This window comes from Mixophyes fleayi, chromosome 8 (assembly GCF_038048845.1).
Source record: "Mixophyes fleayi isolate aMixFle1 chromosome 8, aMixFle1.hap1, whole genome shotgun sequence".
In the NCBI taxonomy this organism is placed as follows: Eukaryota; Metazoa; Chordata; class Amphibia; order Anura; family Limnodynastidae; genus Mixophyes; species Mixophyes fleayi.
In genome coordinates this window covers 115,130,929-115,146,972 of record NC_134409.1, presented here as the reverse complement: position 1 = coordinate 115,146,972, position 16,044 = coordinate 115,130,929, and the positions used below count along the sequence as shown (strand labels likewise).

Below are 16,044 nucleotides of genomic sequence, written 5' to 3'. Positions count from 1 at the left end.
TAGATTTAAAGGGATATTATGCTGAAAATGTACCTATTTGATAAACATCACACTTTCATAGAGTTTAGACGATTGAAACGCTACTCTCGTGTGATAGGAGTTGTTAAAATGAATTGCTGACCTTTCACATATTAGAATAAGTAGTCAAACAACTCCCATTGCTGGTAAATATATATATATATATATATATATATATATATATAACATACTTGCCAACTGTGTGTTGTTGGCATCCGGGAGATCCCTGGGAGAGGGTGTGGTAGTGGTGGTAGAGGGTGAAAATTGCGTGAATTTGGCCCTGCCCCCACATTGAAATCGTCATTTTGTTGAGGGCGGCGGGGACAAAATGATGTGATTCACCGCAAATCGCATACTTTTAGTTCCAGGTGAGCAGGATACGGGAGACTTGCCTGCTCTGGCAAAATTTGGGAGTCTCCTGGACATTCCGGGAGAGTTGGCAAGTATGATATATCAGAGCTGTCCAAGTTCAGTCCTCAAGGGATACCAACCGCTCATGTTTTCAGGATTCCTGTCTGTAGAAACAGGTGGGATAATTACTGACCCAGCCAAATAGATTGTCTCAACAGTGCATGATTAAAGAAATCCTGAAAACATGAACTGCTGGTAGCTCTTGAGGACTGAACTTGGACACCTTGGATACAGAGATAGATAGATAGATAGATAGACAGATAGACAGATATTATCTACTTACATATCTATACATATATATATATATATATATATATATATATATATATATATATATACATATATGTGTGTGTGTGTGTGTGAAAATATGTATATATATATATATATATATATATATATATATATATATATATATATATATATATATATCTACTATATAAATGCCTAGTGGCGTGTGAAAAAAAAAAAACAAGCTGCAGCGCCACCTGCTGGGCAGAGTTATACACTGACCTATATATTTCTTGAAGGAGAAGTGACAGTTGGGAGTGGTTGGTGGTTGCCGGGGGTGACGGTGGGGAGTTTTTAACACCTCAAGTAGCTTGATGAAGGATGTGGCGATGAAGATGAAGGATGAGGTGATGGAGAAAAATGATAAGGTGGTGACATGTGGACAAAACCACGTTAAAAAAGGGCGCTTGCATCGGGAAGTAACGCTCTTCCCCTGAGGAGGCCTGGGCTAGGCCCAAATGCATGACAAGAACCTTTTTAAGACCTTAAGTAGCTTGATTTGACTAGAATGCATGAGTATCATGCACGGGTTAACTTGTATATATATATATATATTTATTTACATATTTTCTTTCTCATTTATTTATGGTGATCCTTTTTCAGCAGCTTACTAAAATACAAAGTGGAACACCAGTAATAAGCACTAAATACATTTTTAATTAAGTTCTTTGCAAGGTTCAAAGTAATTTTAAAGAAAATATTAAACCGATGTATTAAATTCTCGTACAGAATTACTGTAGCTTTAGCTGCTAATGAGAATTGAGCATGCACAGATTAAAAGATGCAACATCAAGGACAACATAGACCTGAAGACTGAATATACAATACACGTTCCCTGCTGTGAAACACATCTATAAGTCTGATTTTATAACAGTTCTAACAAATAGCATAGACATTAAAGGGGGGTTCCATCTAGGGAGAACCCCCCTTTCCCATACCTCATAACAACCTGTGAAATTAGGACAAAACATGCCACACCCCTGATCTGCACAAATTTCTCCTCACCGTGCCTTCGGCTGAAACTCCATCTGCTTTCATTAAATTGGAGGAGTAGTGTGTGATTTGTGTAACATTGAACCCCTTGTCAATCCAATACTGTAAAGCTTGAGGACCCAAAGCCCATGTAGGAGAGCTAGCAGGCAGATGTGTGGATGACTACACCACTTGACCAATCAGAAGCCAGTGGTTATTTTGGTTCATGCATTGGAACCTTCCATTCTGTGGTCCTAAAACACAACTGTCCCTAGTCACTTTCAGGTCTAGGACCCTCCTCTACTAGGGTGGGGTAAGGTAGGATGTAGGGCAGATCGAAAGCCCTACCACATTGGTGCAAAGCCCCTTTAATATATTTTATGTGCACAAAAATGTAACATAAATGATTTCACTAAAATTGAAATTGAAAAAAGTTCCCATTTAATTTGTGTTACAAAGCCTTCTATCTATGGATTTGATTTTACTTTACTAGCAGATCTTTTGTGTGGTTTTGTTGAAAGGAATTAATGTATTTTCAATTTCCATACCCAATTAGTCTCTCACCTCTTTGTTGTTTCTGTCGGCTTGCACTAATGTTCCATTCAGACAAGGCTCTACATATTGAATTTCTTCATTATACTGTGAAGAGAGACATTAAACCAAAGACTATTACAAATGCAGTGAAAATACACGCCAGCACTGGACAGAGAGCACAATTTAGGATAAATACTGCAAGCAATGTATTAATACTGGTTAGTAGTATTTTAGTCTATAGAACTTCTCCACAAATTATAATTATAAGTAACAGCAAAACTGTTTGCAAAGTCCTGACCCCTACTAAGAGTGTAAGCAGACATTCCGTGGGCTTAATTAATATTCAGGTGAACGCAGCTTCTTAGTTAACAAACTAGCTCATGATAAATTGATAGGTGAAATTTTATCTCAGCTCACAAAATGGCCGCCCCCTATGTCTGTCAGAGCATCGGACAAACACTGTGATGCAGGCTTACTCGGTTCAAAGTATCTGGTAGGATTTAAACAAACTTAGATTTATCAACCAGAATGAAACATACTGTGCAAATTTATGCTTATAATAGACCAGATTGATTTTTTAAAATAACAATTTTAAGGTATATTTTTAATTTCTCCTCTATCGTAATAGTCACCACAGGGGCCAACGATTTAAAATTATTGGCGATGCTCGTGTTACCAGAGGTAGATTTCAATGTATGGAAAACAAACTTTCTTCCCAAACATTTAGACACAAAGGTTTCCATATCTGTATAAATACATATATTTATATATATATATATATATATATATTTACATGCCCACTGACTTTCCATTAATGGTATACTGTCTCTAGTGCTATTTTAATTCTAGGGAAAGTGACATGTAGTTAATGGGTTTAGAAGTCAATCACAAATGATTTCATTGGCTGTAGATAAGAATTACACTTCAACGTTGAGGTAAACGCTGAAGGGATTGAGCACATTTCTCCTAAATTAGCAATTCTAGCCTTGAATGCATGATCTGCATTGTTCTAAATCCATTGTCCCAGCTTTTTAGAGCTGGTAGAATTAACTTATGAATCTCATAAGAATGCTCAATACTGCAATTTAATGCATGGCTTGGACTTATAGTTCAAGTGAGGGGTGAACATATGTCTCTCTCTTGTTCCATCGCTGCTGGTCATGCACTATTAATATGCATTCACAGGAGTAGCACATTAATCACCAAGCTTTATTCCTACACCTCAATGTGACAAAGAAGCAGAAAACACAGGTCGCTAAGTGCTGGTCATTTCAAACAATGTTTTGCTCAGTGAAATTTCTTTGCATACCCTTTCCAACCTTAGTGGAAATATATTATGCTTCATTCTTCTATAAATATTCTGAGTCATTAAGGAAAGTAAGGCAAAAAAAAAAAGGAGTAAATGTTCTCCGGGACAAACCATGTTACAATGCAAGGGATGTAAATTAGTTTATTTTTTTGCACATAAGTTAAATACTGGCTGTATTTTCATCTAGCACACAAATACTTGACTTCTTTATTTTTACACTGAAATTTAAAGTTGCTCTAGAACATGCCATATCCCAACTATAAATCTGTTCCTACATTTTAAATTTACCTCCCCCTCCAACGCAACATGGTTTTGCTCAGGTGCAAAGTTACTCCATTTTTATGCTTTACTCTCCTTAATGAATCAGGCCCTCTGCATCTAGTACCTACTACCTTAAGGAGTCACATTCTGTTACCTATAAAATACATTTTAGCATAGGAATCTTCACTCCAGAGTACATTTCTAAAGCTATGTCAGCACTAGAAAAGCTTAAAATGATGCTTGAAGGAGTAGGTGCTTGGGACTGTAAAATATGATAGAAATTCAACTTTATAACTTGCTTCATATTTGTCTTGAATCTCAAAATGTATCAGATTTAAATTAGACGGTTTAAAGTGCACTCATCGTTTACAATAAAGGTAGAAAATTGAACCGGATGCTACCTATCAATTCACTGTTAACATACAACGGGGAGTAAGTTGCAATTCAAAAGAATGCCAACAAAAAGATAGTAATACAAGGAAAAATATTCACATTTTCACACTCAAATTAACCTATTTTATAATAGACAAATAACAATATGACATTAGATTGAGGGAAACATAGCTGACAAATCAGATTATAGCAGTTAAACATACGCAGCGTCATAACGGAGCGTTATTCCATAAATGCTTTTAATTTAGGATGATACCATATGTCGTCAGTGACAATTTTGAATCTGATAATTATAATTAGACAATACATTATGCTGTTTAGCGACCTTAATTACACAGATAACTAATTGTTATAGCGCGCGGAACATTGTTCATGTAAATTTTGATTATTGGCTTTGTTAAGAAATATAATAAAATTTCGGAGATATGAATTTTTCACTGTAATTATGTCTCTCAATAATAATGCTCCCAGTAATTACACACTGGGTAATTAAAGATTAATAAGGGAGATATTTGACCCGACTAAGCATCTCTACAGTAGTGTGTATGTGGTGGGGGTTTATTTGCATAAAATAGTTTGCAAATTGAAAACAGTCGAGAAATTGGAAACATATATGTTGATTCCCCTGGGCTGCAGGACGCCTCCTTAATAATATTCAAATATTTTAGGAAACAAGGGCAACAGATCATTCATAAATCGATCTGGCTCTATGATGAATATATGGAAAAAATGTGAACGATTTCACAAATGAAAGAAGCTTAAAATGTTTAATATGTTCTATCCCACTGTGTGTATATACAATATATATATATATATATATATATATATATATATATATATATATATATATATATATATATATATAATTAACAAATATGCAATTAACAAATTAACGAAATGCAAAGTTAATGAACTGAAGAGAAGTCTAAATCAATACTTGGTGTGACTACCCTCTGCCTTCAAAACTGCATCAATTCTTCTAGGTACACTTGCACAAAGTCAGGGATTTTGTAGGATTATAGTCGGGTGTATGATTAACCAATCATACCAAACAGGTGATAATGATCATCAATTTCATATATAAATTGAAACACAGTCATTATCTGAAACAGAAACAGTTGTGTAGGAGGCTTAAAACTGGGTGAGGAACAGCCAAACTCTTCTGCAAAGGTGAGGTTGTGGAAGACCAAAGAGAAGCAACTATATACATACACAAAAGAAAATCGGGACAGTTTGCTATTATGCTAAAATATCTGTGCATAATGGATCTGTGCATAATAGTCGTTGTTGTAATAGTTAAAATTAGATCTAATTTACTTTGCATCTATTCATGCTGAAAATACAGTAGACCTGCTCGAGTCTCAGGTGACTCCTTCCGGTCCCCCGTGGTAAAATAAATGTAAAAAGAAATGGATTTTTTAATCTACTTCCAAATGAAAGCTCTAACTCTTGCATAGTTACAAAAGAATTATGTTATTGTTGGCACATTTTTTGCAACAATGCAATAATTGTTCCAGTCATTAAAGTTATATTTAGCTGTATAAATGATAAGTATTTCCATGTGTAATATCTTCACTTTTCTTAAATATCAGAACATCAATATTATTTAGTGCACTGCCATATTTCTTTGTAAATTCACCCCACATCTATACTGGTAACCAAATGATGCATTCTTAACGCTGACCATTTACGTCGCAATATCACAACCAATAGGTAGCGGTTTCCTCTGGTATCGCAGAATGTGAGGTCCAAAGAAAAAACACCTGACAACGAAGGCATTAAAGTCATTCATATCACTATGGGATATTGTTAAAAAAGTTAAGAGAAATGTCAGCATTACTGTGATTAGTATTTTAAACAACTGCAATTACTATTGTGGGCAGCACAGTGGCCTAGTGGTTAGCACTTCTGCCTCACAGCACTGGGGTCCTGAGTTCGATTTCCCGACCATGGCCTTATCTGTGTGGAGTTTGTATGTTCTCCCTGTGTTTGCGTGGGTTTCCTCCGGGTGCTCCGGTTTCCTCCCACACTCCAAAAAAAACCATACTGGTAGGTTAATTGGCTGCTATCAAAAATTGCCCCTAGTCTCTGTCTGTCTCCTTCTCTGTCTGTCTGTGTCTGTGTGTGAGTGTGTGTCTTTATTAGGGAATTTAGACTGTGAGCTCCAATGGGGCAGGGACTGATGTGTAAATTAGTGGCGCTATATAAATAAATGATAATGATGATATTGTATAAGTTGTTCCACTACTGTATTGCCTGAGAGCTTTGGAATAACAAGCATTGGCCTTAAAATAGCGAAGATTATTATTTTCTGTGTTGTTTACTTGGGGGCTTGTCAATCGGCCCTTAGAAGGGAGTTTACAAAAGTTCAACTTGTCACTTAAGTGACTATCGATTGGATGCAGAACTGAGTGCACCTGACGTGCTGACACCGCTCAGAGGCCAACAGCGGGTGGCTGGTCGCCTTCGGTGACAAGGTGACATAGGGAGAAAAACATTTTAAAAAGAACACAGTGCAGAAATAAAGGCAACGTACAGCAATTATGTTGAAGAAGTCATCATCTCCCAGGGTGTCCAGAATAGAGGATACGGTTTGCTTGGCAATTGTCAGACGCAGGCCTTTCATGCTCCCGCTTACGTCAACTAAAATCACTACATCCTTTGGAGAGGTAGCTGCTTGGATATACCTTAATGAGAACGAGACACAGGCAGAGATTGTTCTTTTATGTTGTATTTTTTGGAGGGGACAGAGGAGGTTAATTCATTTATTGTACAATGCATTACCTACCATTTTCGGTTTCTACAGTCAAACGCTATGACGCCGTTCTCATCTGGTTCCCATTTAATGCCTTAAAAATAAAATCTAGTAGTATTACGGTAATCAAACATGGCTGCGATATTTTACTGTAACGTGTTTTATTAAAAGCTAGAGAGAAAGAAACTTTAATTAACTGAATTTCAAGTTCTGCATTTCATAAGGATCACAAAATCACAGAAGCCTCCCCCCCTTCACACACACACACTAGCTCATTTCTGGTCTGATTGAGAAAAAATATTTGTATATATTTCAATCTTATAGTTAAGGAAAATATACATTTTAAAAACAAACAAGCAATGGGTGAAAGATGATGTTGCTCATAGAATTGTTCATATCAGTATAAGACACTCAATCACCCTTATTCCCATAAGGTGCTATAGTGTGTACAGCATCCTACTCACCACCCACTGTCTACAATATTAACTCATGCCAGCATTAATTACTGACTGTAATATTAATTGCCGACTATACAGTCTTTTCACATACAAACATTAATGCAAGGTTGCCCAATGCAATGCTGTAATTTTTCTAGTGCAGTTTAGAAAATCAATGAATATATCCGGGCAACTGCATCCTTTTTTTGCATTAGTTTCCATAAATGTCCCCCATTAATTGTTTAATAAAACTGTACATAGCCATCTGCAAAGATATCCTTATTTATCATCATACTTAAATGATTGGATGTTGTGGCAAAATTAATTAGAATACATAAACATTAACACAACAGTGCCCCCTAGTGAGCAGATTATCATGAAAAATAATTGGATCTTAGCTTGTACACCTCTCAGACAATGGAGAACCATTGTTTTAATCATCACAAAAGTAATGTAAAACATTTGTAGATTTCAAAACAAGGAATATACTGTATTCATTTACTGGATGATTGATCTCTTACCAGGATACTGCCGAAAAAATCCTTTTGCGCTTCCAAAATATTGCCATATAAGTGATGGATCGCGGTCGAAGTTATCGACGAACACCTTGTTTAATGCCTCAGACCAATAAATTCCATTCACTATTTCAGGATCTAAAAAGAAAAAATAAATGTAAGGGAGACCCTCATTATTAATTAATTGTTTTTAATTAAACAAAGCAACAATCATTTACTTGTGCAAAAAGGATATGTGTCAGTAATGTACAAACTAGAATGTTTCCTCAGGTGGCAACTGAATTGGCACCATTCTCGTTCCATAAGCACATTAAGTAAACATACACAATAAACATACAAATAGTGTACTGTATACAATAAAAAAAAATATTTTTATTAGATCTACCAACAAGACAGAAAACACAGAGGGTCGGATTGATCAAGGGGCGTATCTGACGATTTTGAGCGTATTGTACGCAAACCATTCTGTTCAAGCCCAGAAACTGACAATATGACAGTAAGAGCAGCCCTGTCCGCTCCGTCTCCATACACAAAGGACACTTACTACAGCCTATGTTTTTCGGGGAGGGAACGGGACAGGGAAAAGGGCGTTCGACCAAATCCAATTTACAGTAAGGACGTGCCAGACTGAAGCACATGCAGCCACATTCGAATCAAGGTCTGGGCATGGCAAAGTTACTTGTGTTGCTGCTGTACCTCTTGCTCCAGCTACAGGGCTAGTCTAAGTGAAGGAGGTAGAGATGTTTGTTAAATAGTCTTAGCCCTTATATCAGTGGATCCCAAACTTTCTCAGTTCGAGGCACCCTTAGGGTATCCATAAGTCTTTTCAATGCACCTCTAAGCCAAAATAATTACCAAGTAGTCCCGCATTGCTTACCAACGGCCCTGGCCTGGCACACAGTTTGGGAACCACTGCCTTATATCCTGTTTGCCAATTAAGCCTAATTTAACTGAGCATTTTTGCCATGACAATTTCAGTGCTTCTTTTTTAATTGCCTATCGCATAAATTGCATCATTGTTTGTGACCGTGGGCAAAATGTTACTGCAAGGTCTTTTTTTTTTGGCAACTTAGGACCCCTATTTATTATAGTGAGAAAAGTCCTTTCTCTGGGGCAAATGGGTGTTTTGTTGGATAAAGCTTATAGTCCTCCTATCACCATCTCAGGATGGTTATGTTAAGAGAAAATAAATCTTTATGTATTTAAATAAAACATTTTTTCTTTTCTTTTTCTGGCCAACATAAGTTTTTTAAAATGTGTTTATCCTTTTATTTATTTATTTATTTTATTATTTATTTTATTTATTTCACTAGAGGAGGTGGAATCCCAACACCAGGTTTCCAGTTCTACCGCACATATGTAGCCCGGCAAAGCTGCCAGTCAGTATCGCCATGGATTTGAGTATCCCTCAGCTGCCCTGGCAAACTTTTAATGGTGAATTGCGGGCGTTATTAGATTTCCTATCGATGTGATAGAAAATCTATGTTACAGTCGTTCCGTTATAAGCAGAACCCTAAGATATTTTGCATCTTTTTACAATTCACCGAAAAAAGACACTTTATGCACAGATTGCTCTTTACACAACATTGTTAGGTTTTGCTGTAAAAAAAAAAATGAAATTTCTATAGGCAGTAATACTTATGTTTGGTAGCTCTGTAGTCTCAGGAGGGAATCACATTTTTGATCTAGAGAAATTAAATTCATTGTGCACATTTTTTTACTCAGTTTTGTTTATGTTCTTTTTTAAGTAATCTGAATTTTATATGTTTTACCTACAAAGGTAAAATGATTAAATGCTCCAGAAATGACCTAATTACCTCTTCTCAAACTCACATTCCTTTTTATTAGGAGCCTGAATCATCAAGGCCCATATCTGCTGAGTTTGAGCGCATCGTCCGAAAATCACTCTGCACATGCCCAGAACCGGGAGATATACGTCCGTGAACACAGTCCTGTCTGCTGAGTCTTCAAACGCAAAGGGCATTTACTACAGACTAGGATTTCCGGGAGTGAATGGGCAGGGAAGGGGCATTTTGCTGTAGTCACTTTACAGTTGGGGCGTGCCAAATTCATGTGTGGGTAATCACGTCCGAATCCAGCTCTGGCCATCTCAAAGATACTTGTTTTTGTGCCATATCTCTTGCTCCGGCTACAGGTCTAGTCTATGTCCTGAACAGTAGTGATGACCATCTGGTATGTCTGCTAGAACATGTGTTTGCAATCACAAGCAACTGTTTAAATGTATTTTATTCTCAGCTGACATTAACAACATCCTAATAAATGTATGTCACGGAAAAAAAAAACTTTTTTTATTAAATTTTTTATTTTTTTTAATATTAATGCCTATATTAAGAATAGGTGACATTATTTAATTTTTTTTTTCTTGTGTGTTCTTTTGTGAATTTATAATTCACACAGTTATTGGACTTGTACGACAGTGTGTTGAGAAGTAGAGCACAGCAGACCTACACCCGAATTCAACAGCACGCATATCTTGCGATCCGTAACTTGATGAATTCAGGAGTGCGCGAAGCCTAAATAGGTGCCTTTAATACTAAACGCAGGTTGTGCTCAGTATGCGTGCCTTGATGATCTAAACTTGATCTAAACAGATTTTGGTTGGCCTGGATTAAAAGTCTGATTGACTGGTGCTACAACCACATGACCGGACCTGTCAGATCACATAGAAACCAGATGTGACTCTACATGTGTAAAGCCCAATTGGCCATAGATCTAGTCATTCATGTGGCTAGCCTAGCACTAAACACTACTGATAATAATAAAAAAAATAAAAAAATAATATTGTAGCATATATACAATGTACAACAGAAATATTATAATCAATCGTGCATGCCCAGTACTGTATAGAAGCACAGTTTTAGATGGAATGAGTAAACTAGTGATTTATTAGTAGATTGTGCAAAATATATGTGTCTTATCTAAGATTAAGAGAGTGCGGTGGCACTGGGCTTTGGCCACTGGAGGGCGCCAAATGTGCAAATAAAAAGTAATATACATATGCTAATCTAGTTTTTATTTATGATAATGACATTCCAATGCTTAAGAACTTCATATGAAATGGTCACAGGGCACAATATTATTATTTAGAACTTTTGCTTATACATGTTGACAAAATACAACCAAAGCTTCAAATGTAACAAATAAAAAATAAATAAAAAATAGAATCTTAAATTAGGATGTCTAACTATGTAAACATGATCAGGTGTCTTTATAATGTTAATAGAAAAGGAATTATTCACAGTAAATGTCTTAATAACAGTAACATAATGCTGAAAAATTTAAAATGCAAAGAAAAATCCAACATCAATAATTTATTCTCTGAATGTCAGATCTGAAGGGAAAACTAACATTTAAAGAGTTAATAAACTTAATTTAAACTTATTCAAGATTGAGCTTCTGTAATTTTCCTAAAAGTATCCCTGTTTGGCCAAAACGGCTACCCCCCATGTACAGCAAAGAAATGGTACAATCCCCATATCACCTGTAGTTAGACTCTTACATAGCAACGTTTGATATGTGCGAAAATGGCTAAAATATTATATTATATTTCATATCAATCCAGACAGTACAGTTTTCTATATAACTGTTGAAAAAACGCTTTGTGTTATCAAACGGGAGTTTTTTTTAGTGAAAACATCTAAGTTTTTTTAAAACTTGTCTATCTATTGATCGGCTGGATGGATTTTTCTGAAAGTTCTCAAAAAAAGTTATCTTGTCAACCCATAAATCCCAAATTTCAGCGTGAATATTTTTACGCCACAGTTATTAACCAGTAAAAACAGAAGCTTAGAATGGAACTCCATCTCAAACCTTAATACTCCAGCACTAACCTCAACTGAACCCCATTAAGTACTGCACACCAGCAGCAAGGTATAAGAGAGGTGAGAGCAGTGTTGTGTTATTTTCTAGACATGTGGCAGCAGGGGTGGGTGAGAATTCTCTTGAATAGCTGGGATTCCTTTTGGGACTTCAGTTAGCATGCTACAGTCCCGAGCATGATCAGAATTGGCCGGCCCTGCTGTTCAGAGGTGCATGCTTCAGTTCCCATGCATACTGAGAGGAGGTGAGCCGGGGCCTCAGTGTGGTGACGCTTCAGTTCCCATGCATACTCAGAGGAGGTGAGCTTGGACCTCAGTGTGGTGACGCTTCAGTTCCCATGCATACTGAGAGGAGGTGAGCCTGGAATTCAGTGTGGTGACGCTTCAGTTCCCATGCATACTGAGAGGAGGTGAGCCAGGGCCTCGGTGTGGTGACGCTTCAGTTCCCATGCATACTCAGAGGAGGTGAGCCTGGACCTCAGTGTGGTGACGCTTCAGTTCCCATGCATACTGAGAGGAGGTGAGCCTGGACCTCAGTGTGGTGACGCTTCAGTTCCCATGCATACTGAGAGGAGGTGAGCCAGGGCCTCAGTGTGGTGACGCTTCAGTTCCCATGCATACTCAGAGGTGGTGAGCCGGGACCTCGTTGTGGTGACGCTTCAGTTCCCATGCATACTGAGAGGAGGTGAGCCAGGGCCTCAGTGTGGTGACACTTCAGTTCCCATGCATACTCAGAGGTGGTGAGCCTGGACCTCAGTGTGGTGACGCTTCAGTTCCCATGCATACTGAGAGGAGGTGAGCCAGGGCCTCAGTGTGGTGACGCTTCAGTTCCCATGCATACTCAGAGGTGGTGAGCCTGGACCTCAGTGTGGTGACGCTTCAGTTCCCATGCATACTGAGAGGAGGTGAGCCAGGGCCTCAGTGTGGTGACGCTTCAGTTCCCATGCATACTCAGAGGAGGTGAGCCGGGACCTCAGTGTGGTGACGCTTCAGTTACCATACATACTGAGAGGAGGTGAGCCAGGACCTCAGTGTGATGACGCTTCAGTTCCCATGCATATTCAGAGGAGGTGAGCCGGGACCTCAGTGTGGTGACGCTTCAGTTACCATACATACTGAGAGGAGGTGAGCCGGGGCCTCAGTGTGGTGACGCTTCAGTTCCCATGCATACTGAGAGGAGGTGAGCCGGGAGCTCAGTGTGGTGACGCTTCAGTTCCCATGCATACTCAGAAGAGGTGAGCCTGGACCTCAGTGTGGTGACGCTTCAGTTCCCATGCATACTCAGAGGAGGTGAGCCGGGACCTCAGTGTGATGACGCTTCAGTTCCCATGCATACTGAGAGGAGTTGAGCCGGGACCTCAGTGTGATGACGCTTCAGTTCCCATACATACTGAGAGGAGGTGAGCCGGGGCCTCAGTGTGATGACGCTTCAGTTCCCATGCATACTCAGAGGAGGTGAGCCGGGACCTCAGTGTGATGACGCTTCAGTTCCCATGCATACTGAGAGGAGGTGAGCCGGGGCCTCAGTGTGGTGACGCTTCAGTTCCCATGCATACTGAGAGGAGGTGGGCAGAATCAGGGTTCAGGCTTCCCTAGGCTAATACATTCCTTATACTTCCTCGCCAACCACACCAGGCAGAGACGGAACAAGCGATCTGATGGCCCGATGCAGGGAAGCGTGGAGGAGGGAATCGGGGCCCTCAGCTCGCTAGTTTACCATACAGTGGGCCATGCATACTCAGAGGTGGTGAGCCGGGACCTCGTTGTGGTGACGCTTCAGTTCCCATGCATACTGAGAGGAGGTGAGCCAGGGCCTCAGTGTGGTGACACTTCAGTTCCCATGCATACTCAGAGGTGGTGAGCCTGGACCTCAGTGTGGTGACGCTTCAGTTCCCATGCATACTGAGAGGAGGTGAGCCAGGGCCTCAGTGTGGTGACGCTTCAGTTCCCATGCATACTCAGAGGTGGTGAGCCTGGACCTCAGTGTGGTGACGCTTCAGTTCCCATGCATACTCAGAAGAGGTGAGCCTGGACCTCAGTGTGGTGACGCTTCAGTTCCCATGCATACTCAGAGGAGGTGAGCCGGGACCTCAGTGTGATGACGCTTCAGTTCCCATGCATACTGAGAGGAGTTGAGCCGGGACCTCAGTGTGATGACGCTTCAGTTCCCATACATACTGAGAGGAGGTGAGCCGGGGCCTCAGTGTGATGACGCTTCAGTTCCCATGCATACTCAGAGGAGGTGAGCCGGGACCTCAGTGTGATGACGCTTCAGTTCCCATGCATACTGAGAGGAGGTGAGCCGGGGCCTCAGTGTGGTGACGCTTCAGTTCCCATGCATACTGAGAGGAGGTGGGCAGAATCAGGGTTCAGGCTTCCCTAGGCTAATACATTCCTTATACTTCCTCGCCAACCACACCAGGCAGAGGCGGAACAAGCGATCTGATGGCCCGATGCAGGGAAGCGTGGAGGAGGGAATCGGGGCCCTCAGCTCGCTAGTTTACCATACAGTGGGCCCCATTATCTCTATAGCCCCATGCTAGTTCCACCACTGACACCAGGCTAATACGTGGTAGGAAGAAACAAACTTGTCCTTAATTTAAAAATCCGGCTTCCTTCAGCCCCCACCAAAGTTTGTTTGAGTGAAATCTTTGTCACTCATTTCATTTTCATTAAAACCAGAACTGTAGAGCGGAATGGAGGCATAAACAAGCGCTACTGAGAGTGAAGGTGATGGGGGTGGGACCGGTCACGTCTGTATCTGTCTCCGCCCTTTTCTCTCCTTGCTTACCTTCAAGCTCCTGCCCGAGGATAATTTGCCTTTACCTTTAACATATGAATACATCAAGATTAAAACTTTAGGAGATTTTTCTTTATAATTTGCAGAACAAATTTCAAAATTAATTTCAGTTTATGCCTCTCCCTGTCACAATTTTGTGCCCCCAAACTTTTTGCTTTCCTGTCCAAAACCATTGCGCCCTAGGCTGCAGCCTATTCAGTCCATTGGATAAACAGGCCCTGTCCAGAATTACCAGGCCCGACTCACCTCCAGGTCCGGTAGCAGCCAGTACACCTGACAGGAATGTAAGGTGAAAACAGAACCTGGGAATTTGCTGTAAGTATAACATCTAATTGCCCAGACTGTGGGAGGGGTGCAGAGTGGAAACAGAGCGGTGTGGTGAAGTAAATCGTGTCACTAATGCCCCCAACAGGAAGTAGGCAGGATGCGGGAGCATGGACTGCTCTACTGGGAGCCCGGGAGAGGTACCGGACATTCTGGAGAGAGGGCAAATAAGTTTTTTTTGGCCCTTGTTAAATGCATAGTAGTCCTGAAGTCCTATATAACATAATACTAATAGGTTCATGTAAAATAGAATGTTGTACTAGTTACTCTTATTCCTGATCTACATTAGATTTATTATTGCTGAAAATACAGATTTATAGAGGCGATTGTTCCAGGTCTTCCCTTGTTGAAAAAAAGTAAGAAAAATGTGAGGAAACAGAATATGTAATAAATCAAAACTAAGGGCTGGATTAAGCCCGAGGGAGATTAAAAGTTGAGGTTTGTGTACATAACTATTTCGCCCCACTAAGGGTTAACTAACCAAGGAGATGGTGATGCCTATGTACAGGTCATAGTGGGGACAGGATCAAGGGGACAGACTACATAAGGACAAGGAGCAGTCAATTAATTATTTTGGGATCCAGACAAGCAGCCTCCCATCCATTCCCCACTGCTGAATCCAGTGTTATCATTGCCCGAGCTATAGTTCTGCCCCGTGGCTGTGTGTTTGGAGGTACACCGGTTCTGGTATCTGGTAAAGGTGTGCTGGTCGAGCACTGGAGGTATGATGAGCCACTTTCTATGCAGGCCGAGGTTTTGTATGGGTCTAGCCCCGGAGGTAATGATGGGCCACGTGGTCCACGGGCCGAGGTATGGTACAGGTGTGCTGGTCTAGCCCCGGAGATAATGGACCACTTGATGCGCAGGCCATGAAATGTTCCACGTGTGCTTGTCTAGCTTTGGAGGTAATAGTGGGTCACATGGTGCGCAGGCTAGGTTTAGTACAGATGTGCTGGTTTAGCCCCAGAGGTAATGGGCCACTTGGTGCATAAGTCGTGGTAATCATGCGCAGGCCAGAGGTATGGTATGGGTGAGCCGGTCTAGCCTCGGAGGTATGTGGAACCATCTAGTGCATGGGATCGCTGCCAGGACTGGAGTCTTGAGGCTGGAGCTACTTTTGGAGGGGCAGTAGGGTCACTAGCCAAAAAAAAGAAAGAAAGGAGTAGGGGAGATGTAGATCCATGACTT

General features: G+C 40.3%; 1 protein-coding gene across 2 annotated transcripts in view; it reads right to left on the bottom strand.

Annotated features, from left to right (window-relative positions):
* The window catches only part of CACNA2D3 (calcium voltage-gated channel auxiliary subunit alpha2delta 3), a 790,245-nt gene that overhangs the window by 387,099 nt on the left and 387,102 nt on the right, over positions 1-16,044 (bottom strand). For both annotated transcript variants that reach the window (XM_075183245.1, XM_075183246.1), the window contains exons 7-10: positions 7,900-8,031; positions 6,975-7,035; positions 6,723-6,873; positions 2,254-2,328 (exon numbers count right to left, since the gene is read on the bottom strand). In XM_075183245.1, coding sequence (XP_075039346.1) covers positions 2,254-2,328; positions 6,723-6,873; positions 6,975-7,035; positions 7,900-8,031 — 419 coding nt within the window. The remainder of the gene's footprint in view (positions 1-2,253; positions 2,329-6,722; positions 6,874-6,974; positions 7,036-7,899; positions 8,032-16,044) is intronic.